This window comes from Aptenodytes patagonicus, chromosome 1 (assembly GCF_965638725.1).
Source record: "Aptenodytes patagonicus chromosome 1, bAptPat1.pri.cur, whole genome shotgun sequence".
Taxonomy (NCBI): domain Eukaryota; kingdom Metazoa; phylum Chordata; class Aves; order Sphenisciformes; family Spheniscidae; genus Aptenodytes; species Aptenodytes patagonicus.
The window spans coordinates 157731986-157751560 of NC_134949.1; the positions used below are offsets into that span (position 1 = coordinate 157731986).

At 41.0% G+C, this 19575-nt stretch overlaps 1 protein-coding gene across 8 annotated transcripts in view; it reads left to right on the forward strand.

Moving 5' to 3' along the window:
- The window catches only part of LIMS1 (LIM zinc finger domain containing 1), a 77645-nt gene extending 58623 nt beyond the window's left edge, over window positions 1-19022 (forward strand). For 6 of the 8 annotated variants that reach the window (XM_076360236.1, XM_076360260.1, XM_076360253.1 and 3 more), the window contains exons 2-11: window positions 1057-1216; window positions 7400-7466; window positions 9442-9562; window positions 10412-10561; window positions 11770-11920; window positions 12815-12907; window positions 14327-14375; window positions 16595-16670; window positions 16925-17116; window positions 17508-17592. In XM_076360236.1, the coding sequence (XP_076216351.1) occupies window positions 1057-1216; window positions 7400-7466; window positions 9442-9562; window positions 10412-10561; window positions 11770-11920; window positions 12815-12907; window positions 14327-14375; window positions 16595-16670; window positions 16925-17072 (1015 nt within the window). In that variant the 3' untranslated portion in view covers window positions 17073-17116; window positions 17508-17592. Of the gene's footprint in view, window positions 1-1056; window positions 1217-7399; window positions 7467-9441; window positions 9563-10411; window positions 10562-11769; window positions 11921-12814; window positions 12908-14326; window positions 14376-16594; window positions 16671-16924; window positions 17117-17507 lie in introns of all 8 variants that reach the window. The other 2 variants (XM_076360230.1, XM_076360209.1) reach the window with 1 other exon arrangement.
- Window positions 19023-19575: the final 553 nt, after the last annotated feature.

Below are 19575 nucleotides of genomic sequence, written 5' to 3' on the forward strand. Positions count from 1 at the left end.
GCCCTGTATTTGCTCTCTGCTATCAAATGGTATTAGGGCAGAGAGTTGATCCTGAAAGGCATAGCCTTGAGCGTCTAGGTACGAGTAAGAAAATGCTTGTGAAGGAAAAATCAAGTGAGCCTTTTTCTGGCACAGGAGCCTTAATTAACTGAAATACAGCTGTACTGTCTTCTGCAGATGTGGACACAATCATAGTGAAGTAGCTAATTCCTCTGATATTTTGCAGCCACTGCACTGTCATTTTATGGTCACATGCCTTTCAGAAGCAACCAAGGTTGCAATTTGAGTAATTTTTTGCATTCCTGGCATGGGGTCGCCAGCTTGTGTTGGCCTGCGTGTGGGTCGCAGTGGGGCAGCCAGAGCCTTCCCACCCTCCCCCTCGGCCCTGGACTGACACAGGCATGCTGTGAGCTGACCTCCCCGAGATGAACCTTAACAAACCAACCAAAAATCCCATGGCTTCAAACTGAATTTGTAAAATGACTTCAAGCTATGCGAAGCTTATATAAGGAATAATTGTTTACCTGCCCTGGTTTTTAGTAATATCTGCCAGACTAGATACCGTACACTCTCACATTGCTTATTTAGAGCTTTTGAACCAATGCTGTTATATATATTTTAGAATTAGGAATTATTTTGGAATTATCATTTATGCTTTCCTATGTGATGCCAGTCCTCAATTATTGTTAATGTTTGCCCTTGTTTTCTGTAATTCTAATGTATTCTGTCATTTTTATAGTACTTCTTCGAATTGCCTGCCTTTTCTTATCATAAAAAGCCTGTAAATGTATCTGTAGTAACAACATTTCTGTTTGGTTTTTTGAATTAATAGTTATTAGAGTGCATTGTGGGGGTTTTGTTTCTAAAGAGTTTGGGAGCAGGGGCAAATGGTAGTTTTATTTCTGAGGGGATGCCACAAGTCATTAAGTCCATTAAAAAACTTGTGTTGAGCAGCCTAGCGTTAGGCAGATGCAGTTGGCTTTGGGGAAAAGATACCCACAACCAGTGGTGTTGCCTATTTGGGCTAATTTTCTTTCTTTTCTTTGTTCATGACAGCAACATGGCGAACGCGCTTGCAAATGCCATCTGCGAGCGCTGCAGAGGTGGCTTTGCCCCTGCCGAGAAAATCGTCAACAGCAACGGTGAGCTGTACCATGAGCAGTGCTTCGTCTGTGCCCAGTGCTTTCAGCAGTTCCCCGAAGGGCTCTTCTACGAGGTAAACAGGGCAGAGTGCCCCTCTCGCCCCCAGCCTTTGCCTTGTGCCTTCATTCCCATACCAGAAGTAGCTACGGGCAGATCAATAGCTTAGAAAGTTCCGTGGCCATAATGGGGCTCCGAGAGGATATGCCCAATAGAGGGAGAAAAAAGCAGGAATGTTTCTGTGCCAATTTGGAGGACATCAATAACCTTATTTAAATGTGTAGCCTCATGCTATCAGAGCTGAGAAAAGAACTGCTGGAGATTTCTCTCTCAGTGCAGACTTTTTCCCCTGAAATCTGTGAAGACAATCCAGGTATCGTGCCAGAAATACAGAGAAAGCGTACTTATTGGAGGAGAACAGTCATATAGAAGGAAACCCCAGCATCCTGCGGTCCATAGGAGGTTTATTGCTGAGTTGAGTGAGGCTAGCACGGCCTGTGAAAAGTTGCTTGTAGGGATGACCTGGAAGTCAGCATGCTGAGATCAGGGTGTGTGGAGAGCCCAAACCAGACGGGGCCTATGTAGGGTCAACTCTAGGTTTAACAAACTGGAGTATTCAAAATTAGCAGTTCTTACACTCTTTCGAGGGTTAAAACCCTCTCTCACGCATATTTCTCAGCCGCAGGTAGATTGCCCTCAGCTCAGATGGGTATCTTGATATCGGTGTCATTTTCTTTTGCCTTCCCCTATCGTGGATGTGGCTCAGCTATCTCAAGGACAAAGTGGCTTTAGTGAAAGCTTTAGACTAGTTCATAAAATACAAAGTGATTGGTATAAGGAAGGGTAGATGATGTGAGACAAGGCATTACTGTCTGAGAGATAAGGTCCCGCTCAAGTAGCTTGTAGTCCAACTTACAGTAGCAGTTACAGGATTTATGTCATACTGTGATCTGAAAAGGAAGGTGAGCAGTGTGTTAGAAGCACAATGCTGTGCTCTCACATACAGTGTGCCACCCTTGTGGCAAGAGCACAACTGTTTAACTTCCACAGTAGTATTTCTGATTTGACAGAGCCACGTTACGTGGTGACGAGGAGTGGCCGAGGGAGGAGTGTGGATTGGAAAAGAGACTGGCAAAGGGGATTCCTGGGGTTTGCTTTCTCTCACCTTGTTTGAGGATCAAAAGACTTTTCGGTGCTGTAGGGATAGTGTTGCACAAATTGTGGTAAATGAGCCACTAGTGTTCCATAAGACATCAAAAGGTGAGCTGCAAGGCAGTAGCAATTAAATAAAAACAAAAGACCCTCTAGATACTTACATGTTGCATTACAATTGTTAATATATACTGAGCTGCTGCCTGCTTGCAGGCATGGTAAGAAGTCCATCCTGACGTGTTAAGACCTGAGGCAAATGTAAAGTGATACAAGTGTTTTAAAACTAAAATATTTGTAATTGTGTTAATAAAATCATCTTAAAACAATAAAATGTATTTTCTCTAAATAATAAGTACTTTATTCATCCTTTTTCTCACTCAAAAAACAGTGAGACATTCCAGGCACCTCTTTCAGAAAGTCGAATGGTCCTTTGTTAAAGATAAAAGTTTGAGAAATCCTGCTCTAGGCAGCCTGTATCTCCTAGGGGATGGACAAGGTCCACAATGGAAAGAAAGTCTTACTTTTGCACCTAGTCCAATAATATTACAACCTCTCTGTTGCTCACGGGTGGCCATACCTGAATCTCCTTGGCAGGGGCGAGTATCCTGGTGGTGTTTAGATATATTGGATGTAGGCATTTTGCTTCCTCCTGCTACCTTGTTAACATTCATATTCATTATGGTTGGTCTTTGAGCACTCTCTTACTGCAAAGTGGTGGTCCCTGTTAAAGACAGAAGATCAGAAGTGAGTGTCGATAGATTGTCCCGGGAATGAAAATAGCTCCATGTACTAAACGTGTTTTGGTTAACGTTGCTAGGGGTTTTTTTCAGGCTGGGTAGAGACTTTGTTGTTGAAAAATGTTACATAGAAAGTGGAAAGTTTCAGTTAAGAATAGACACTTTTTGCCACAGCTATTATAGAGGTAAAATAATTGTGATGAGGATTAAATGAATGCGTAAAGACTTGTGCATGGCTTGAACTTCACATCACCCTTCTGCCTCTAGCCCTTCTAGTATCCACCACAAGATCTTGCAGTTTCTCTCCGCACCAGCAAGTCTGCTGCTGTTGAAGAGAGGTACTATTTGGTCTGTTTAAGCCCTCTGACAGCTTTCAGGTGATGGTTTATAAATCTTACCCAGCCTTTCTCCCCCATCTATACTGGCCTGTCCTGGGCATCTTCTAGAGAGTGGAGAGGTCAGTGGATATCCGTGCTGTCCCAGTCCTCGTGCCTTTGGGGCTGTTGCAGCTGGGAAATCTTCGGCAGGGCCTTCTCCTCTGTCTCTGCACCCTGTAGGGTGTCCACACATGTCCCGTGATGCCAGAAAGACTCTCACATAGCACTGAAGTGGCCAGTGAGATGATTGCAGTGGAAACCCCAACATGTTTCCTGGTGGTGCTGCTCAGGGAGAAGGCAGATAAGGGCACAGCTTGCTCTTCTTTCATTTGACACCTCGGTACTAGAGATGAGAACGTACTGGGTGACAGCGTTTGGGGGAGAGGCAGGGACAACCCTAAGCAGGTGGACAGTGGGCTTAGGTTGGCCAATGCTCAGGAGATGGCTGACAGTTCTCTGAGGACTTGAGATGATCTATATCACTGTCAAGAAAAAGTGACTGGAGAAGACGGACAGAAAGGATATCTTCCTCTGACTGGCTTCATGCGCTCTTTGAGAAGATGGATGCGTTTGGAGGTGTGGCCAGGTAACATGTTTTTCTGAGCAGGTTCCCCATGAACGCAGGCATTGTTGATTGCCCAGCATGAGTTTGTGTTTATTTTGTGCCTGGTTTAGCTAAGCTAGTGTTTCTCAGAAATGATTTCCAGCTCTTAGCAATTAGGAAGTCAAATATTCTTCCCTGCCTATTGCAAGCCTTGCAGAGTTCCCCCAGTTAGTCATTAAGCTGCTTATCACATTTGCCATCAAACGCTGCCAGCAGCTTTCACGCTGTGTTCCATGGGTGGGGCCTGAACTGGTCAGGCTGATGCAGGTCTCCTGCACCACAGGACATGTCTCCAGGCTGCCTGCAGGGACCCCGATCAGCACGGCTCGCCGTGGTCTGGCACCAGAGCCGAGCCACTTGCAGGCACAAGCGGTGCCATGCCGGAGCAGTGCCCATCCGCAGCTTGGAGTTCGCGCAGCATAGAAGGAATTTTGTTGATGTCCTCATGAGCCTATGTTAGAAATGATAATACGGATTCGTAACCAGCCAGTGTTGGCCTTGTTGCATAAGGGTGTAGGCGAGAGCTGTGTGTCTAATGTTGCACGGGAACTGTAGGTTTAGGACCTGCTAGGGTATATTTGTGTTCCAGTTTGCTCAGTGTCATCAGTTTAGCATGTTTTCTTATGCACTCAACCTAAACAGAAATTAGCACAAGCACATGCCAGCAGAGTTTCCAAACTCCACGTGCTTTGCCGTCAGTTGTGAAGTGGTAGCAATTCTGGTCTGCTTTTACTCCACCACCTGGCAGCTGTGTATTCCCTAGAGCTGCTGTTGCAGAGTCTTACAACAGGTAGCAGCGCACAGTCCTATACTAATAGCAGAACAGCCGGCTTAAATGGAGAGCTTCGGTGGCAGCGCGCTCTGAGGGACAGGTTGGCCCCACTGTAATCAGTCAGCGGGCATTTCCTCCAACCCACATTACTCTCAGGTCCAGGAATGGCTCCTCCCTACTAGAGGTTGCCCATGTCTCCCACTGGGGAGTGTGGGCACCTCACCTTCAGACAGGGGAGGTTAGGAGAGATGAGTCCTACCCCTGGTCCAGCTGTTCATTAAGAGCCTCTTGCTGGGTGCTTTTAGAAGAAACCCAACGTGCTCTGCACTGTGCTGAGGAGGGGGAGATGGAAGGGCTTAGAGAGGTGCATCCCACGATAGAAGAAGTACAGCAAAATCCTTATGGACTACTCACAAAAGCTGCAATTGGGGAATCATTATTATTATTATTATTATTATTATTATTATTATTATTAATAATCTTATAATAATAATAAAATATAATTGAAAGGCACGTGACTTTTGTCTCCTAAATGAGAAGGAGTTCCTTTCAGTTTGGGTTTTTTTCTAAGATGTTTGTAATAACCTATAGGAAGATTAAAGGAAGGAGCAGCTGCAATGCACTTGTCAGATTTGTTTCTATTCCAGTTGCACCTCGAGTGTTTTCTTAAAATGGGCTTTACCAGAAACTATCTTAGAGAAAGGGTCTTTAAAGACTCAGTTTTTGTGCATGTCTTTCCACTAAGTTAGCTAAAACCATGGAGATCAGCTGGAGGTTATGTCACGGTGAAATGTTCTATGCATAGCCCTTTAACTCGTGGACCTCCAGCATACAACAGTCAAATGACCTTGCTTTTAAAATATGTGCTGTGGGATTTGTTACAGAAGCTCAAGGCTTTCTCTGATGGATGAACTGCTTGGTCATCCACAAAAGGCAGCACAAATGAGCCAAGAAGGTTGAAAATACAAACAAGACGGAATGGTAACCAACCTGCCTGATGCAAACCAGAGGGCAAGAAAACCTGTTTGGTCCGCCCAGATCAACATGTGGTGGCTCTGACATCCAAACAAACCTAAGCATCTCCCATTGGACCACCTGTTTACACAAAACAGGAAGCTTTCAGATTTTTTTCAGTTTAAAAAGGATTTTATCTGGCAGGAAGCAAGCACAATTCACAATGAACCAATAATTTCTATTACTCTTTGAGAAAGTAATAGTCCTCTGTCTCTCAATCTTTTTTTTAAAAAAGCTCCAATTAAAAAAGTCATCTGCTTTAGAGTATTACACTGGAAAAACACTTGATAAATTGCTAGCAGACACTTCTGAAAGAGTCTGTATTGAGCACGTCTTTCTGTTCCTAGTAGATGCAATTCAGGTTGGGCACAGGAATTAAGTTTCTGATCTCAAGTATCCAGTGACTTCTAGAGTGTTTCACTAGATCCCCATCCTGCCAGTGGCTCTGTATATTGCATGAGTAATTACTATACGTATGTTGTAACTGATCCTTGGAATTTCATAGTATAAAACGGGTAATCTTGAAGCACATTGCTGTATTTTCTGCCCGTGCACCAGAATTTCATTTGTGGGTAGTATTTTATGCTATTCGCTTTGTTTTCTCTTAGACCCAGTAAAAAGAAAGGAGTGGAGTTTCCTGCTGTCCCCCTTTTTCCACTGTTTTAAACTCAGACATTCAAATCCAAACATTTTGTAGCATACCTAATATTGTCTATCTGGTTTTGACATGCTTGTTGGCATTTGTGTCTAGTAATGATGTGCCTGAAGGTATCTAAACATTTCCCTTCATTTCAGGACATACTTGCCTACATGTTTTTACATATTCTTCGGCTAAGTTGCTAATGCAGTGCTGTAGAACTTTTTTTTTCCATGATTTTTTTTTCCTATGCAAGCTTGAACTGCAGCTGAACTTCTGTAAGCTGTGAGAAAATTCAGATGCAAATCCAAATCCCTGAAGATCAGTTCCCTATTTCATCTGGTTGATGTAGTGAACTTTGTTCCTTAAAATTTGGACTCGATGATCTTAAGGGTCTTTCCCAACCTAAATGATTCTATGATTCTATGAAATAAGCATAACGAAGGAAAAGCCTTATTTCTCTTCATGTTTTGGCTGTACTGCTCCATAAATTGCAAAGATTTCTGTCCCTGGGTGTTCTTCCTCTCCCTGTACTTACTTCCTCTGGTATGCTGGGTCATTCTTGCAGGAAATGTAGAGTAGGGAAGAGATCAAATGGGTTCAGGGAAAATGCTTCCCCCCAGGAAAGGTTTTTGTTAGCTAATTTCCTGCCCAGAATTCGTTCAGTTGCATCAGTGTTTCTCCAGTCTGTCAAAATTCAGATGTCTCTTGTGATGTAAATGGGTGACAGAAAACGCCTTACACTCTCAGCAGTATTAGAGGAAAGGTGTGCTGTTAACGCTACATGCTAACTAGTAGCTGAATCAAGGTGGGTGGATTTAATGCCTAGCACATGGTCTGGTTTTTTGTGCAGCCCCTCATGTTTTATTACCTAATTGCATCTGGAAACAAACTGGCATGCTACAGCATTTATGTTAAGGGCATGCTCCTCGTCTCTCTAACGCTCAGGTTTTTTTCCATTTGCAGTTTGAAGGGAGGAAGTACTGTGAACATGATTTTCAAATGCTTTTTGCCCCTTGCTGCCATCAATGTGGTAAGTTTTACATGGAGGTGAAACACTTCACACCGATCACAAATGGGAACATCAGTGGGGGAAGATGTGCAACCCTTGTATACGTTCTCTGGAAGGTGGCCCTGTGCAGCTGAGCATCTGAACTTCCAGAATGAACTAGACTTCAGAGAATTTGGGAAGCTGCTTCTCCTAAAGGTCATCAAACAATAATATTAAAAAAAAAAAAGTTTGCATTATTTGAGTGAGTGGTTTAACTGTTGATCCAGTGATCCAATGAACAGACCATTCATGACTCCTGATTATATATATCTATACATCTGCATGTGCTCATATTTGGCCCTTCTCATGCAGCTGAAACCCTGCAAAAAGTCTTTGTCATCTGCTTTGACTATTGTAACCCACCCACGCTGTCCTACTCCACAGAAGCACGGACAGTCTTCATCATCTAGTGTTATAATCAAATGATGGTCAGCTGGTCCCCCGTCGTATTTTTGAAACAAATACCTTTAAGGCTTCAGCGTCTAATGTCCACCCTACATAACACTGAGGGCTGCTTTTTATTTGCCATTGTTGATGTAAATGCTTGCATGTCTGCTGCGCTGGGATCATTTGCACATTTTTTTCTCCCCGTGCATGACACATCGTGCTCGGGCAGGGCTGGGAAGTCATTACTTGACTATTGCTTAAACTGGTCTGGAAGCTCTTGTGTTTCTGTGGCACCTTGGCAAGGTGCTACGGCTTTCACTTACCTCAGTGAGGCCTTTCCCCATGCGGAGGGAGGGGTTGAACACCAAGTGAGAGGGAAGCAGATGTTATGGACCTTTGAATTTAAAGCTGCAGGTGTGAACAAGCAGGGGAAGAGGAAGAAAAGGGTTGGTGGCAATTTCTGAGGAGCTACGCTGCCTGTCCCTTAAAACCTCATCAAGGTACTGAGCAGAGCTGGGCTTTGCCACTGTTTGGATTTAGTAAGCACAGCCAAAATCGATGGGGCTGTTGTCAGCGATGAGGCCTTGCACATTCCTGACATTTCTAGAGTCCATCAGGTTTTGTTCTTGAAAAGCTATGACTTCATGGGAACGCCACAGAGTCGCACGCTGGATGTTATCGTCTGCATCAGATACCTGCCCGATCGCTCCCCTTTGGCAGCCATTTGAGTTGTACGTTCTCCAAAGCCAGGACTCAGCCTCCCGTGGCACTGGGAAGCTGAGCTCCCAATGCGTTTTAGGCAGAGCCTTTGCACTGCTTAGGGGCCTTGGCTACAACGTCCGCATAGAGAACGACAAAATCCCGTGTGTGGTGGACATGGCTCCACTGCCTGTGCAGTACAATCACATTGTGCATGCAAAACAGTAGTTCTCACGCTATTTTTTGATGCATCACAGGATTCCTGTGGTAGGCCAGAAGTTGTGTGTGTTGGATTGACTGTTCTGCAGCTTCACTGCGGCTTTGTGTTTTGACTCTGGGGTTTTTTTTTTGCAGGAGGTCCACAGCCACCCAAGCTCAGTTCTGTTGTGCTTTGAGTATAGAGCCCCTTCAAGGCTTGGTCCTAGTCGAGTAGAAATCACTACTATGTACATGACAAGTTACAATTGTCGTCTTCTAAAAGAAAAGGAGAAAGATGACTAGGACACAAGAAAGCCGTATTATATAAAGAATTCCATATATTTCTTAACAGTTTGAGAACAGATAAGTAAAAACAGGGAAGGGACTGAAAAAGGATGATTGCAGAGAGAAGGTGGAGTGTGCATGTAGAAGGGCTTATATGTAAAGAACAGAAGGTCTTCTGTCAGCAAGGGTGTTTTCTTCTGACCCATAGCAAAAAACCCAAACAAACCCAAATTCCAGAGTTTAGAACCAGAACTATGATACTGAAAGCAATATATCCTCCCACATTTGGTGGGGAGGAAGAGGATGATGATGTCACTGTAGCAATTCGGTTGTGGTTTTAACTTTGTCTAGCATGGTATTTTACATTCCGGTGTTGTGTTTCTCACAGGTGAGTTCATTATTGGTCGTGTTATTAAAGCTATGAACAATAGCTGGCATCCAGAGTGCTTCTGCTGTGATATCTGCCAACAAGTATTGGCCGATATTGGATTTGTCAAGAATGCCGGCAGGTAAATCTTCACCCTTCCTTCTGTTACTGATCATGAATAAAATGAACTGAGAGAGGGGACTGAGAGGTTTTGGTTCCTGAAGCTTTCCAGCTGAGGTGGAGCAACTGAAGCGTCTTTTGTGGGGAAGAGGTCTAAGAGTGCATTACAAAACTAAGAATGGGTATCTTAAAATATTAACAGTTTACCTACTTCAACACCAGATTTCTCAGCAAACATGTTCTCTACCTGGTAACGTTTTGGGGCCATTGTGATACATAAGAAGAGAGAAAACATTCAGATATAGAAGCATTGTCTTTATTTTTTTAATAAGAGTTTTTACTTTCTTTTTCCAACTTGCGTTTCCAATTTTGGTCTTGTTTAGCACCTTATTTATTAATAATTGCTTTAAGTTCAGTGGGACACCTCACAGAGTAGGATATTTTTACCAGCTGTGATCACAAGAATGTTTTACAAGTGGATCCTATGGCCATTGGCTTCATGTGTCTAATATGATATATGTAGTTATTTAAAGAATGAGGACCTGTGTGATAATTCAGCTTCCAATCTAAATTTTTAGGATTTTGAGAGTAAAACATTCAGCAGTGAGAATTTATCACAAACTTTGTTTTCTGTGTTTCAACACAGCCTAAACTCAAATGAGCTGAAGAAATTCTATCCCTGTGGCGACAGAAAATAAAATGATAGCCCTCCCTCTTCTGAACTTGGTTTGCCTAACAAGGAAAGTGTTTTAAAGACTATTTTCACTCCAAAAAGGGCCGATTGAAATGAGATTCTAATAGATTTTTTGTTTATATTTTGCACCGTAGTACCTGGTACCAGTACTTACCTCTCTCTTTAATGCTGTTTCAGACATCTCTGCCGTCCTTGCCATAACAGGGAAAAAGCCAGAGGCCTGGGAAAGTACATTTGCCAGAAGTGTCATGCCATTATCGACGAACAGCCTCTCATATTCAAAAATGATCCTTATCACCCTGATCATTTCAACTGTGCAAACTGCGGGTAACTTGAGTTCTGCAAAGTAAAACAGGAAAATGCTGGGTTTATTTGCTTCATCGATTTACATCTTAAAGTGAAAACCTGTCCTGTGCAACTGGCAAGAGGGGTGGGGTCTGGGTGCCTTGCGGCCAGATGTGTGTAACTGCTTTTGGGATGGGGGGGTTGGACCTTGAGTTCAAACAACAGCTGACCTGTTGGGGAATAAAGAAAGGCTGGACTCTGCAGGACAAGGTGGTACCTTCCAAAATACAAAGTAGGGACACAGATAACGGTTTCTGTAGCAGTGAAATGATAGCTTGTTATTCTGCTCTGAAGGGAAGAAAAGTGGTCCTCTTTGGCTGCTTGAGTTACTCTCTTGCCTATGTTATTTCTTTTTAGTTGAGTGGCATGCAAGCTTTGTTCTCTCCTTTTAAAGCCTATCTTTTTCTTAGAAGCTTTCTCCCACCTCATCAGCTTCTGCAGCTGCAGTACATGAAGCTGCACATTTCTACATCCTGCACTGATGCGGAGATCAGGGGGCATTGTAGGATATAGCACGGATTATTAGTTGTTTATTTGTGGTGCAAAGGAAGCTATCATTTCAGTGCCATAGCAAAGGCTGATTTGAGTAACAACATGTGGTGGTGTGTCAGTGGCAACCAGTTGAGAGCATTAGTGAGTACAGTCACGTTTAAAGTTTAGCTGTTCTCAGTATTCTAACCATGCACATTACTAAAAAGTAGAGTATATGAGATTCTGCAATTGGCAATGAATAAACTTGGCTAGCTCATGTGGGTCCGTAGTTTTCTTTCTCTGAAGTTTGATACAACAGGGAAAATGTACCTAGATGCAGAAGACTACATTTTACTTTCAGTTACAGTTGTATAAATCTTAAGTAAAGTGGTGATAAGAGTGCCAGAATATAAACCAAACATGTCTACAGCTTGCAGACACACATTTGTGCTACATAACCAGAATGCAGAATGACAATAGCTCAGTAGCTGTTTTCAGAGAGACTTAGTGCATCTTGCTTAGCAGCCTGTTCTCGGTTTACTGTGATCAGTCTTGAACGATGTTCAACTATGTCATATTTGAAGCTGCTGCGTTACTGTAGTACAAATACAATTTCTAAAACAAATGCTAAAAATTATTTTTTTCTTTTCAGAAACTCTCAAGAGTTGACATTGTTCGGTGCCTTTATTCATGCTCTCAATTCATTAACTTTTGAACAGGAAGGAACTTACTGCTGATGCTCGTGAGTTGAAGGGAGAATTATACTGCTTACCCTGCCATGACAAAATGGGTGTCCCCATCTGTGGGGCATGTAGAAGACCAATTGAAGGCCGTGTGGTGAATGCTATGGGCAAACAATGGCATGTGGAGGTAAACGTCAGATGACACATTGTCTTTTCCAAACATAAACATTAACATACTTATTTGGGATTTTGCTGATCAATTTCAATGAAAGGATTAGCAAAGTATGCAGCAAGGATTAGTAAATGCCTTCTCCTAATCCCATCTTCAACCTTCTTGTGGCTGGTCTTCCACTGTGAAGTAGGAGTTATCTCCTACCTTACAGAAAGCTTTGACTGTGAAGCTAAAATCAGTAATCAAAGGAAGCACTGTGAGGTCCTTATAGAAGAAAATTTCAGAGTGCAAAACAGTACATGTGGTAAGGCAGTAAAATTCTGTGGCAACCATAATATTACTGAGCATCGTAATACCCGTATGTCTTCCATAGTCACCTGCCATGTAAATATCTCTAAAGCACTTTATGTGAGGGTTTGTATTTCAGGGCCATGTGCAAGATTTAGGAAGATAAGTATGTCTTCCATAGTCACCTGCCATGTAAATATCTCTAAAGCACTTTATGTGAGGGTTTGTATTTCAGGGCCATGTGCAAGATTTAGGAAGATAAACAGTCTATTCCTTTTGTTGTTTTGAAAATCTCCTCCAGCAAATGCTTTCTTCACAAGAGTGTAATGTTGGTGCAAATTATTTAAAATCTCTTCATTCTGTTCATTGATAACATACCAGAATCCCTTGGCTTGATTTTTTTTTTTTGTAACTTTTGGATTGAAATGTTGAAGGCATTAAAAGGAGCATTATTTTGGTGGTCTAAATGTAGAAACAAGTTTTAACTCTCCTTTTCAAGATGGCACAGCTAGCTCAGTAGACTTCAGTCATGTTCAGTACTGGGTTTGGTTGGTTTGCTTTCCAGAAAAAGTACCATTACTTCCAAGTAATCCAAAAAATTGTATGTAATTTTCTTTGTAGCATTTTGTTTGTGCAAAATGTGAAAAGCCATTCCTGGGTCATCGTCATTACGAGAGAAAAGGTTTGGCATATTGTGAAACCCACTACAATCAGGTAAGGTTGCATATTTTTAAAAATAGTGTTAATTGGTAAACTCATGAATTGGTTTCATGACATAGACGTTCTTCTGTTTTCGTGTAGGCACCTGTGGGTATAATGCCAATTACCAGATGTTCTGTGGCAGTCAATTTATATGGGTTTCTCTATACATCGGTCTGGTATTGAGAAAGAAAACTGCAGGGATTCACAAAGGCTAGCCAGGACAATCAGCATCGGGTTGTTCATCAAGCTTAGTGGTACTTACGTAGAGCTGTTACGAGCTTTTACATGTGTGTGAGATCAGAGCAGCTAATGACACTCAATCTTTCCCAAGAAGCTGAAGAAGATTTGCCGCTCAGTAGCTGCGGTTTAAGATGAGGCCCTAGTGAGTCGTGTGTTTTTCCCTACAGCTGCTACTCTAAGATGACTGTGTGTTAACATACACTGCATCACCCAGCTCATTCATTAGGTTGCTGAAGACTGCGAAGACTAAATTTGTCAGAGGACACCACCTAGTGACCACTTGCATTTATATAGGAGTTATATACCATGGTACCATCTCTCTCCAGGCTCCCTCGATTGTGTAGTCCAGCACCACGATGTATAGACCTTCTTATTTGGAAGCCATCTGCGTTGTGTCACGTCCACCTCTTCGCTCGTATAAATACAAGACTGGGGGTTACATTTGGGAGTTGTAAGGCATCTGCTAATTACAGATGGATTCTTAATTTGTCAGTGATGAAGGGCAGATGGTTGAAATGTTGCTGGCATACTTGTAGACAATAAATGCCATGACATTAGTAGTAATAGTGTTGCAGCCATGATGGGGTAAGTACATATACCAGACAAGAGCTGTATGTAGAGTGGATGTCTTTTACCAGGTTAACTACTACAGTTAGAAAAAATACATGAAATTTTGGGACCTTCTTAATTGTCACATTGTGGACAAATGTTAAGCCTGGAAATAGAATGAATAATTTTTGGCCTAAATTTTCCTTTTTTATTTTTTTTTAAATAAAAAAAACATTTCCTTACAGTTTTTGCCAGAAACAGCAATATGTTGTTCTAGTCATGCATGTAAGTCCAAATGTTAAATTGGCTGATTAGTAATGATGTGTCTGTGACACTGACTGCTGTATTTCAAATGTTAAGGATTAGAGAAATGTTAAAAAAAGCCAAAATCATATTTACAGATGATCAAAGAGATGTAAACAAATGTTTTCATCTTTAATATTGTAAAGACTTTTTGTGATGAGATGATGCAAAATGTACTCGGAAAACCAAACCAGACTTGCCAGCATTCTCTTATTTTACTGAAATAAATAGGAAAGCTATTGTGCTCATCAGCTGAAATACAGTTATTTTGTTAGTTTGAGAAGCTACCCTCGATAAAATCGTTACATTAAAAATTCATTACTTCTCTTTCGTCTTCAGCTATTCGGTGATGTTTGTTTCCATTGCAACCGTGTGATTGAAGGAGACGGTAAGCACTTTTCTAACTGTTTCCTTAATGTTCCTTTCTGATGGAAGTTCTCTTTAGAAGGGGAAGTAAGGGGAAAGCAGCTCCCTGTTGAATCCTTGATTGTTCTCTTTAAAACAAAAACAGCCATTCTCTTGATCAGAAATTAGGTTGAGCTAATTAGTCAGAGACCAAATGGTGTTTCATGATGGTGTGGAAGACCACCCAGTAACTGAAGAGAACTGTGGTCAACTGGAAACCCTTTAGTAACATGCAAAGGCCAAGGATGCCGGGAGATGCACAGAGGTGGCTTCCTGCCCCACCGACTTCAAAAAAGAAGACAGGCAAGGGCGAGGATGACCACACGGGCATCTCCCCAACAAATTTAGAGATCATGAACCGAATTTGAAAAAGTATTTAGATATTGAAAGATGTGGGTGGGCACTCTAAGGGATTTTTTTTGAAGCGCCTAGTTCCCATTATTTCAGTTTGGTTCCTAGAGATATCTACCTATCTATCACAGGCACCTGTCTTTTGAAAATCTAGGCTGATGTTAATGTCACAAAACCAGGAAAGATTGTATTTGGAAAGATGTGTCCTATAAAGGCAGAACTGGAAGCAAGTGTTTTAAGTTTGGTTGGTTTTTTTTTGGGGGGGGGAAGTGTTTTGGAGGGGTTTATTTGGACAACCAGCTATGATAAAATGCCAAGAAGCAAATTATTCTACCTGAAATAATGCAACATTATTATGTGCCTATTTACCCCTGCCTGAAGTAAATACTATAATACCAGTGTTAGCCTCACCTAAGCCAAAGCCATTAGCAAAGTGGGAGGAAGCCTCTAGCATGTAAAAAGAGACATAAAGTAGTTCACAGTCATGTAAATATAGGGTGGGACGTACATTCCAGAGATGTGCTTTCCCCACATTTTCTGGACTGGACTACACCTGCAGAATGACAATCTAGAACACCTTGGAGGAAACAGTGTCCTCCTCTTCATTAAAATCCTACCAGAATGAGCAGAACTGGATCTTGAGGTGAATGAATAAATTCAGCCGTGTCTGATAACTACATTTCTGTATGTTTCTAATGTTACACCACATAATCTTGATGCGCATATTGTATGTTTTGGTCTCTGAACTGAACAGAATGTGGTGTAATGCAGTAATTTCTTTATTTTCAACGTACATCTTCAGTTATTTTACATTTCTTCTTTCACTTCTGCACAGAAATTTGACACTGCTGTCACAAATGATGAGTATCCAGTATTGTTCTCTCTCTGGTGAAACAAACATCTGTGGCAGCAGTTTTTCAGGAGGGTGTCTATGACTATTACAGAGGTTGCTTGGGAGCGAAGACGTTCATCTGACTAGTAGTATTTTGGCAAGCAGTGGAGTAACTATGCTTTTGTGGATGTGCTTGCCCCATAGTGCAGGAAAAAAAGCTCTGCATGACGATGCTCTCATTCTGTTTGTTGTTGACAAAATGCTGTATTTTATGAGAAAACCATTGTCCTGCATCTTCTAATTTAGATTAAGAAGATAGGCAAATTTTGGCAGGGAAAAGTGGAAGGGTACATTGAAAGAGAGGAAGAACAGAAAACGGATTGAGATACAGAACAAAGAGAAAATAGTTACTTTCTCTCCAAAGCGAAGAATAAAAATATACCCAAGTTTGTCTTGATCAAGTAATTCATCCCACGAGTCCATAAATTTTTTCACCTTGGTAGTCCTGATTTACCAGCAGTGTCCTGACTGCTGGCTTCACGTTATTTTCTTCGGCCGGGCAAGTGCTACTGTTGATGGCGCTGCAGTCTGAACAGGAGCTGAGAAATGAAACCAAATGAAAACATAAACACCTGCTTGCTAGATTGCTTTTCAGCTGAAAAAGTCTCCCGATTAAGTTGGAAACACAGCCTCATAAAACAGTTGTCTGAGGTCAGCATGCTATGAGATGAGGTGGAAGCAGGCAGCCGGAGGCAGAAATAGGTTAAACTGGTCTTGCTGGTGAACACAGAGTTGTATGTACCCTCAGAGACAGCTTTATCAATGCTTCACAGTCCTGCTACACTACGCTCACATGTGCCTTCCTAGTCTTGCCCCGTTATTGTTACGGTCCTTAATACTTGATACAAGAATCAAATGGCTGTTTTCATGCCTCATGAACATGTGAGCTTAAAATTTTTGTAATATCTTTTTTTTTCTTTTCTGTAACGCTAATGATTTCTTTTTTCCCATCACCCTAGTTGTGTCTGCTCTGAATAAGGCATGGTGTGTGAACTGTTTCGCTTGTTCAACTTGCAACACTAAGTTAACACTCAAGTAAGTTTATCGACAACGGAGTTTATCAAAACATGTCAGTGGTTATCTTCAAAGTGTAGATGTTGCTATAGTGTAACTGTTACAGTATGAAAAACATATAAGCAGCACTGAGAAAATAGGTGCATCTTTCTTCCTCTTGCTCCACTTACTGATTTACGTCTCTTTCAGCTGTCTGTTCAGGTCCTCCTTCAGTTAGTCTTCTTAACTCTTCTCTCCTCTTCTGTCCTTTATTTTTTCTGTGTTTAACTCTAAAGGGATAAGTTTGTTGAAATTGATCTAAAACCTGTCTGCAAACACTGTTATGAGAAAATGCCAGACGAATTTAAGCGACGACTTGCCAAACGGGAACGGGAAGCAAAGGATAAAGAGAAGCAGAAAAAGAAAAAGCCAATCTGTTTGTAAACTTTTTTTCCTTCTCACCACCACCTCTGCTCCTTTCTTCTTTGGTCAGTGCTAAGGATGCTTCTATTTTAAGTTTTTGCATGAATTTGTGGCAATCAAAACCAAAGTATTTTTCACACAACTGCAACTTGAAATACTAACTTGTTATTCCATTATCTTATGTTTAGTCTGTTTAGCTCTACAATTAGGTTTGAAAGGCTTTTTAAATGACACAGTTAATAAATACGGCCATTTGGGTAAAAGCTGCATAACTAACTCAACAGGGTACTGTAATTACTGTCTACGATGTATAACCTTGTGAAAGTAACTTTATATATATGTATAAATTGCAGTTGTAATTTTTTGCCTGTGCACGTTTAATAGGATACTTTTTAAAATTTTTTTTCACTATCCCTGCTGCTGAAACTTTGTCTGGTTTTTGCTTTGTCATTTTAGGAATAAATTTGTTGAGTTTGATATGAAGCCTGTCTGCAAAAAGTGTTACGAGAAGTTTCCTCTAGAGCTGAAGAAAAGACTGAAGAAACTAGCTGAAACTTTGGGAAGGAAGTAAAGACTTCATCTGCTCTCCCCTTCCTTGGTGAAAATCTTATATGTATTACTTGGCGGGGAGGGGCTGCTTTGAGGCTGCCATCAGACAGTAAATGATGATGTATGCCTTCTATCAAACCGAAATACCTTAAGATTCTCTGTTCTCTATACATGTACACGTATGCTTATTTGTTGATGAACAGACCGTACTTCCAAACTAAATTAAATACCAGCTCACCTGAAGGGTTTCCGACCCTGATAATGCAGTGGAACCGATGCAAGTGGCCCATTCCGCACAGTAATCTCTGCGGAAATTTACAGAGGCGGAAAATTTGCTTGTGAATACCTGCGAAAACAAACTGTGCGAATGTGTCCAACTTTGGGGGCGTGTATTGTCATTTATATTAATGAAAGTATTAACCCTCAAATAAAGCATGCACACAAAACTTGCCCAAGTCGAGTGACTTGGGCAAGAAACCCACGTACTTTGCCTCGTGGAAAAATTCACGCTTGGATTTCAGGCCAAGTCATCTCATTAAAGGAGCCTTGTTTCAGATGGTTTGAAAAGTACCAGATTTCTACAGTCACCGTACAAATGACCTACTTCTGATAGATTATGCTTACATGATGAATCTTGGTACATCAGGCTTAGCATGAAATATCTATATAAAATATATATTCCTATTGCAAGAAATGAGCATACTCAGAACTACTTGAATTTTGCTATATTCCACTCAAAATAACACATTAACTTTTATATATGCTTTTGCATTCTATTTACTTTTCGTGCCTTATTCTGCTGGACCATACATAATAGTATTCCATTAAATATATATATAGTTTTATTTTTTATTTTGTATTTTTATGCAGAAACTATATACAAGGTATTTTCAAATGATAACATACTTTGCCTTAAGGATACATACAGGATGCGAGAAGTATTTTATTTCAAATGTGAACACCTGGGCTTAAAATTTAGCTTCTAGACTTCATTAATTTTCAGAACAATACTGAAAATGCATATTTCAATTAACTGGTTATATTACTTTTACACCTATGAGTGTAAATATACAAGGTTTGATCCTGCTAGGATCTGTTTCTTTAGCCATCCTCAAGAACTGAGCTCACAAACCATCAGAATTTCTTAGAACATACATTTAATTGTTTTACACTATTGACTTCTGTCCATGCAAATCTGTTTTATTTTCCTCTTTCTTATAGAAAACACAGTTACTTAGGACTTCTTGATGGTACTACATTACGAAGTACGCAAACTTTTTTTTTTTAATATTAGTGACTTTAACAGATTTTACGTTATTACATCATAGGAAGTAAAATTTTCTTTCCTGTTCATGAAAAATTAGTTGCTTTAAAACGTCTGCTTTCCAGTGTCATCAATAAAGGCTATGTTATTAAACCTTGTATCACCTCTCTTAAAGTGCTTTGGAAGGGTGGGAAAGCAACTAGGCTGTCTTGGTTCCCTATGCTTTTACCTGTGACTGTATGTAAATACTTCCTTATTATCCTGATTTAGAGGAGACATATGCCTTTCCTAAATATCTCACTGTAGTTCTTAGGTTCGTGAAAGAAACACAGTTTGTTTCATAAAGAACAGCTTGATTCTTCTGGATATTTTCTAAATTGGCACAGTTGCTAGGTTTTCCTAAAGAAAATAATCTTGTCTGAGTTGAAAATGTACACCTATCAATTTTTTCTCTCCTCCTTTCACTGTAATGAAACTGTCACCCCAAACTTCCAGTTTAGTGCTAGGTAGTATATTTTTTGATTATTTTATCCTACGTAGTTATTGAATGCCGTAACAGTTCAGTAACTGAATGCAGTCCTGACTGTGTTCAAGACTAGAAAAGCTTAAAATGTCCCCAAAAAATGTTTACATCACTAGCACGGTAGCCCTGTTTGGATTTTGGACTGTGCCATGGATTCAGTAGACTGTCCTCAGCAATGCTTCCTTTAA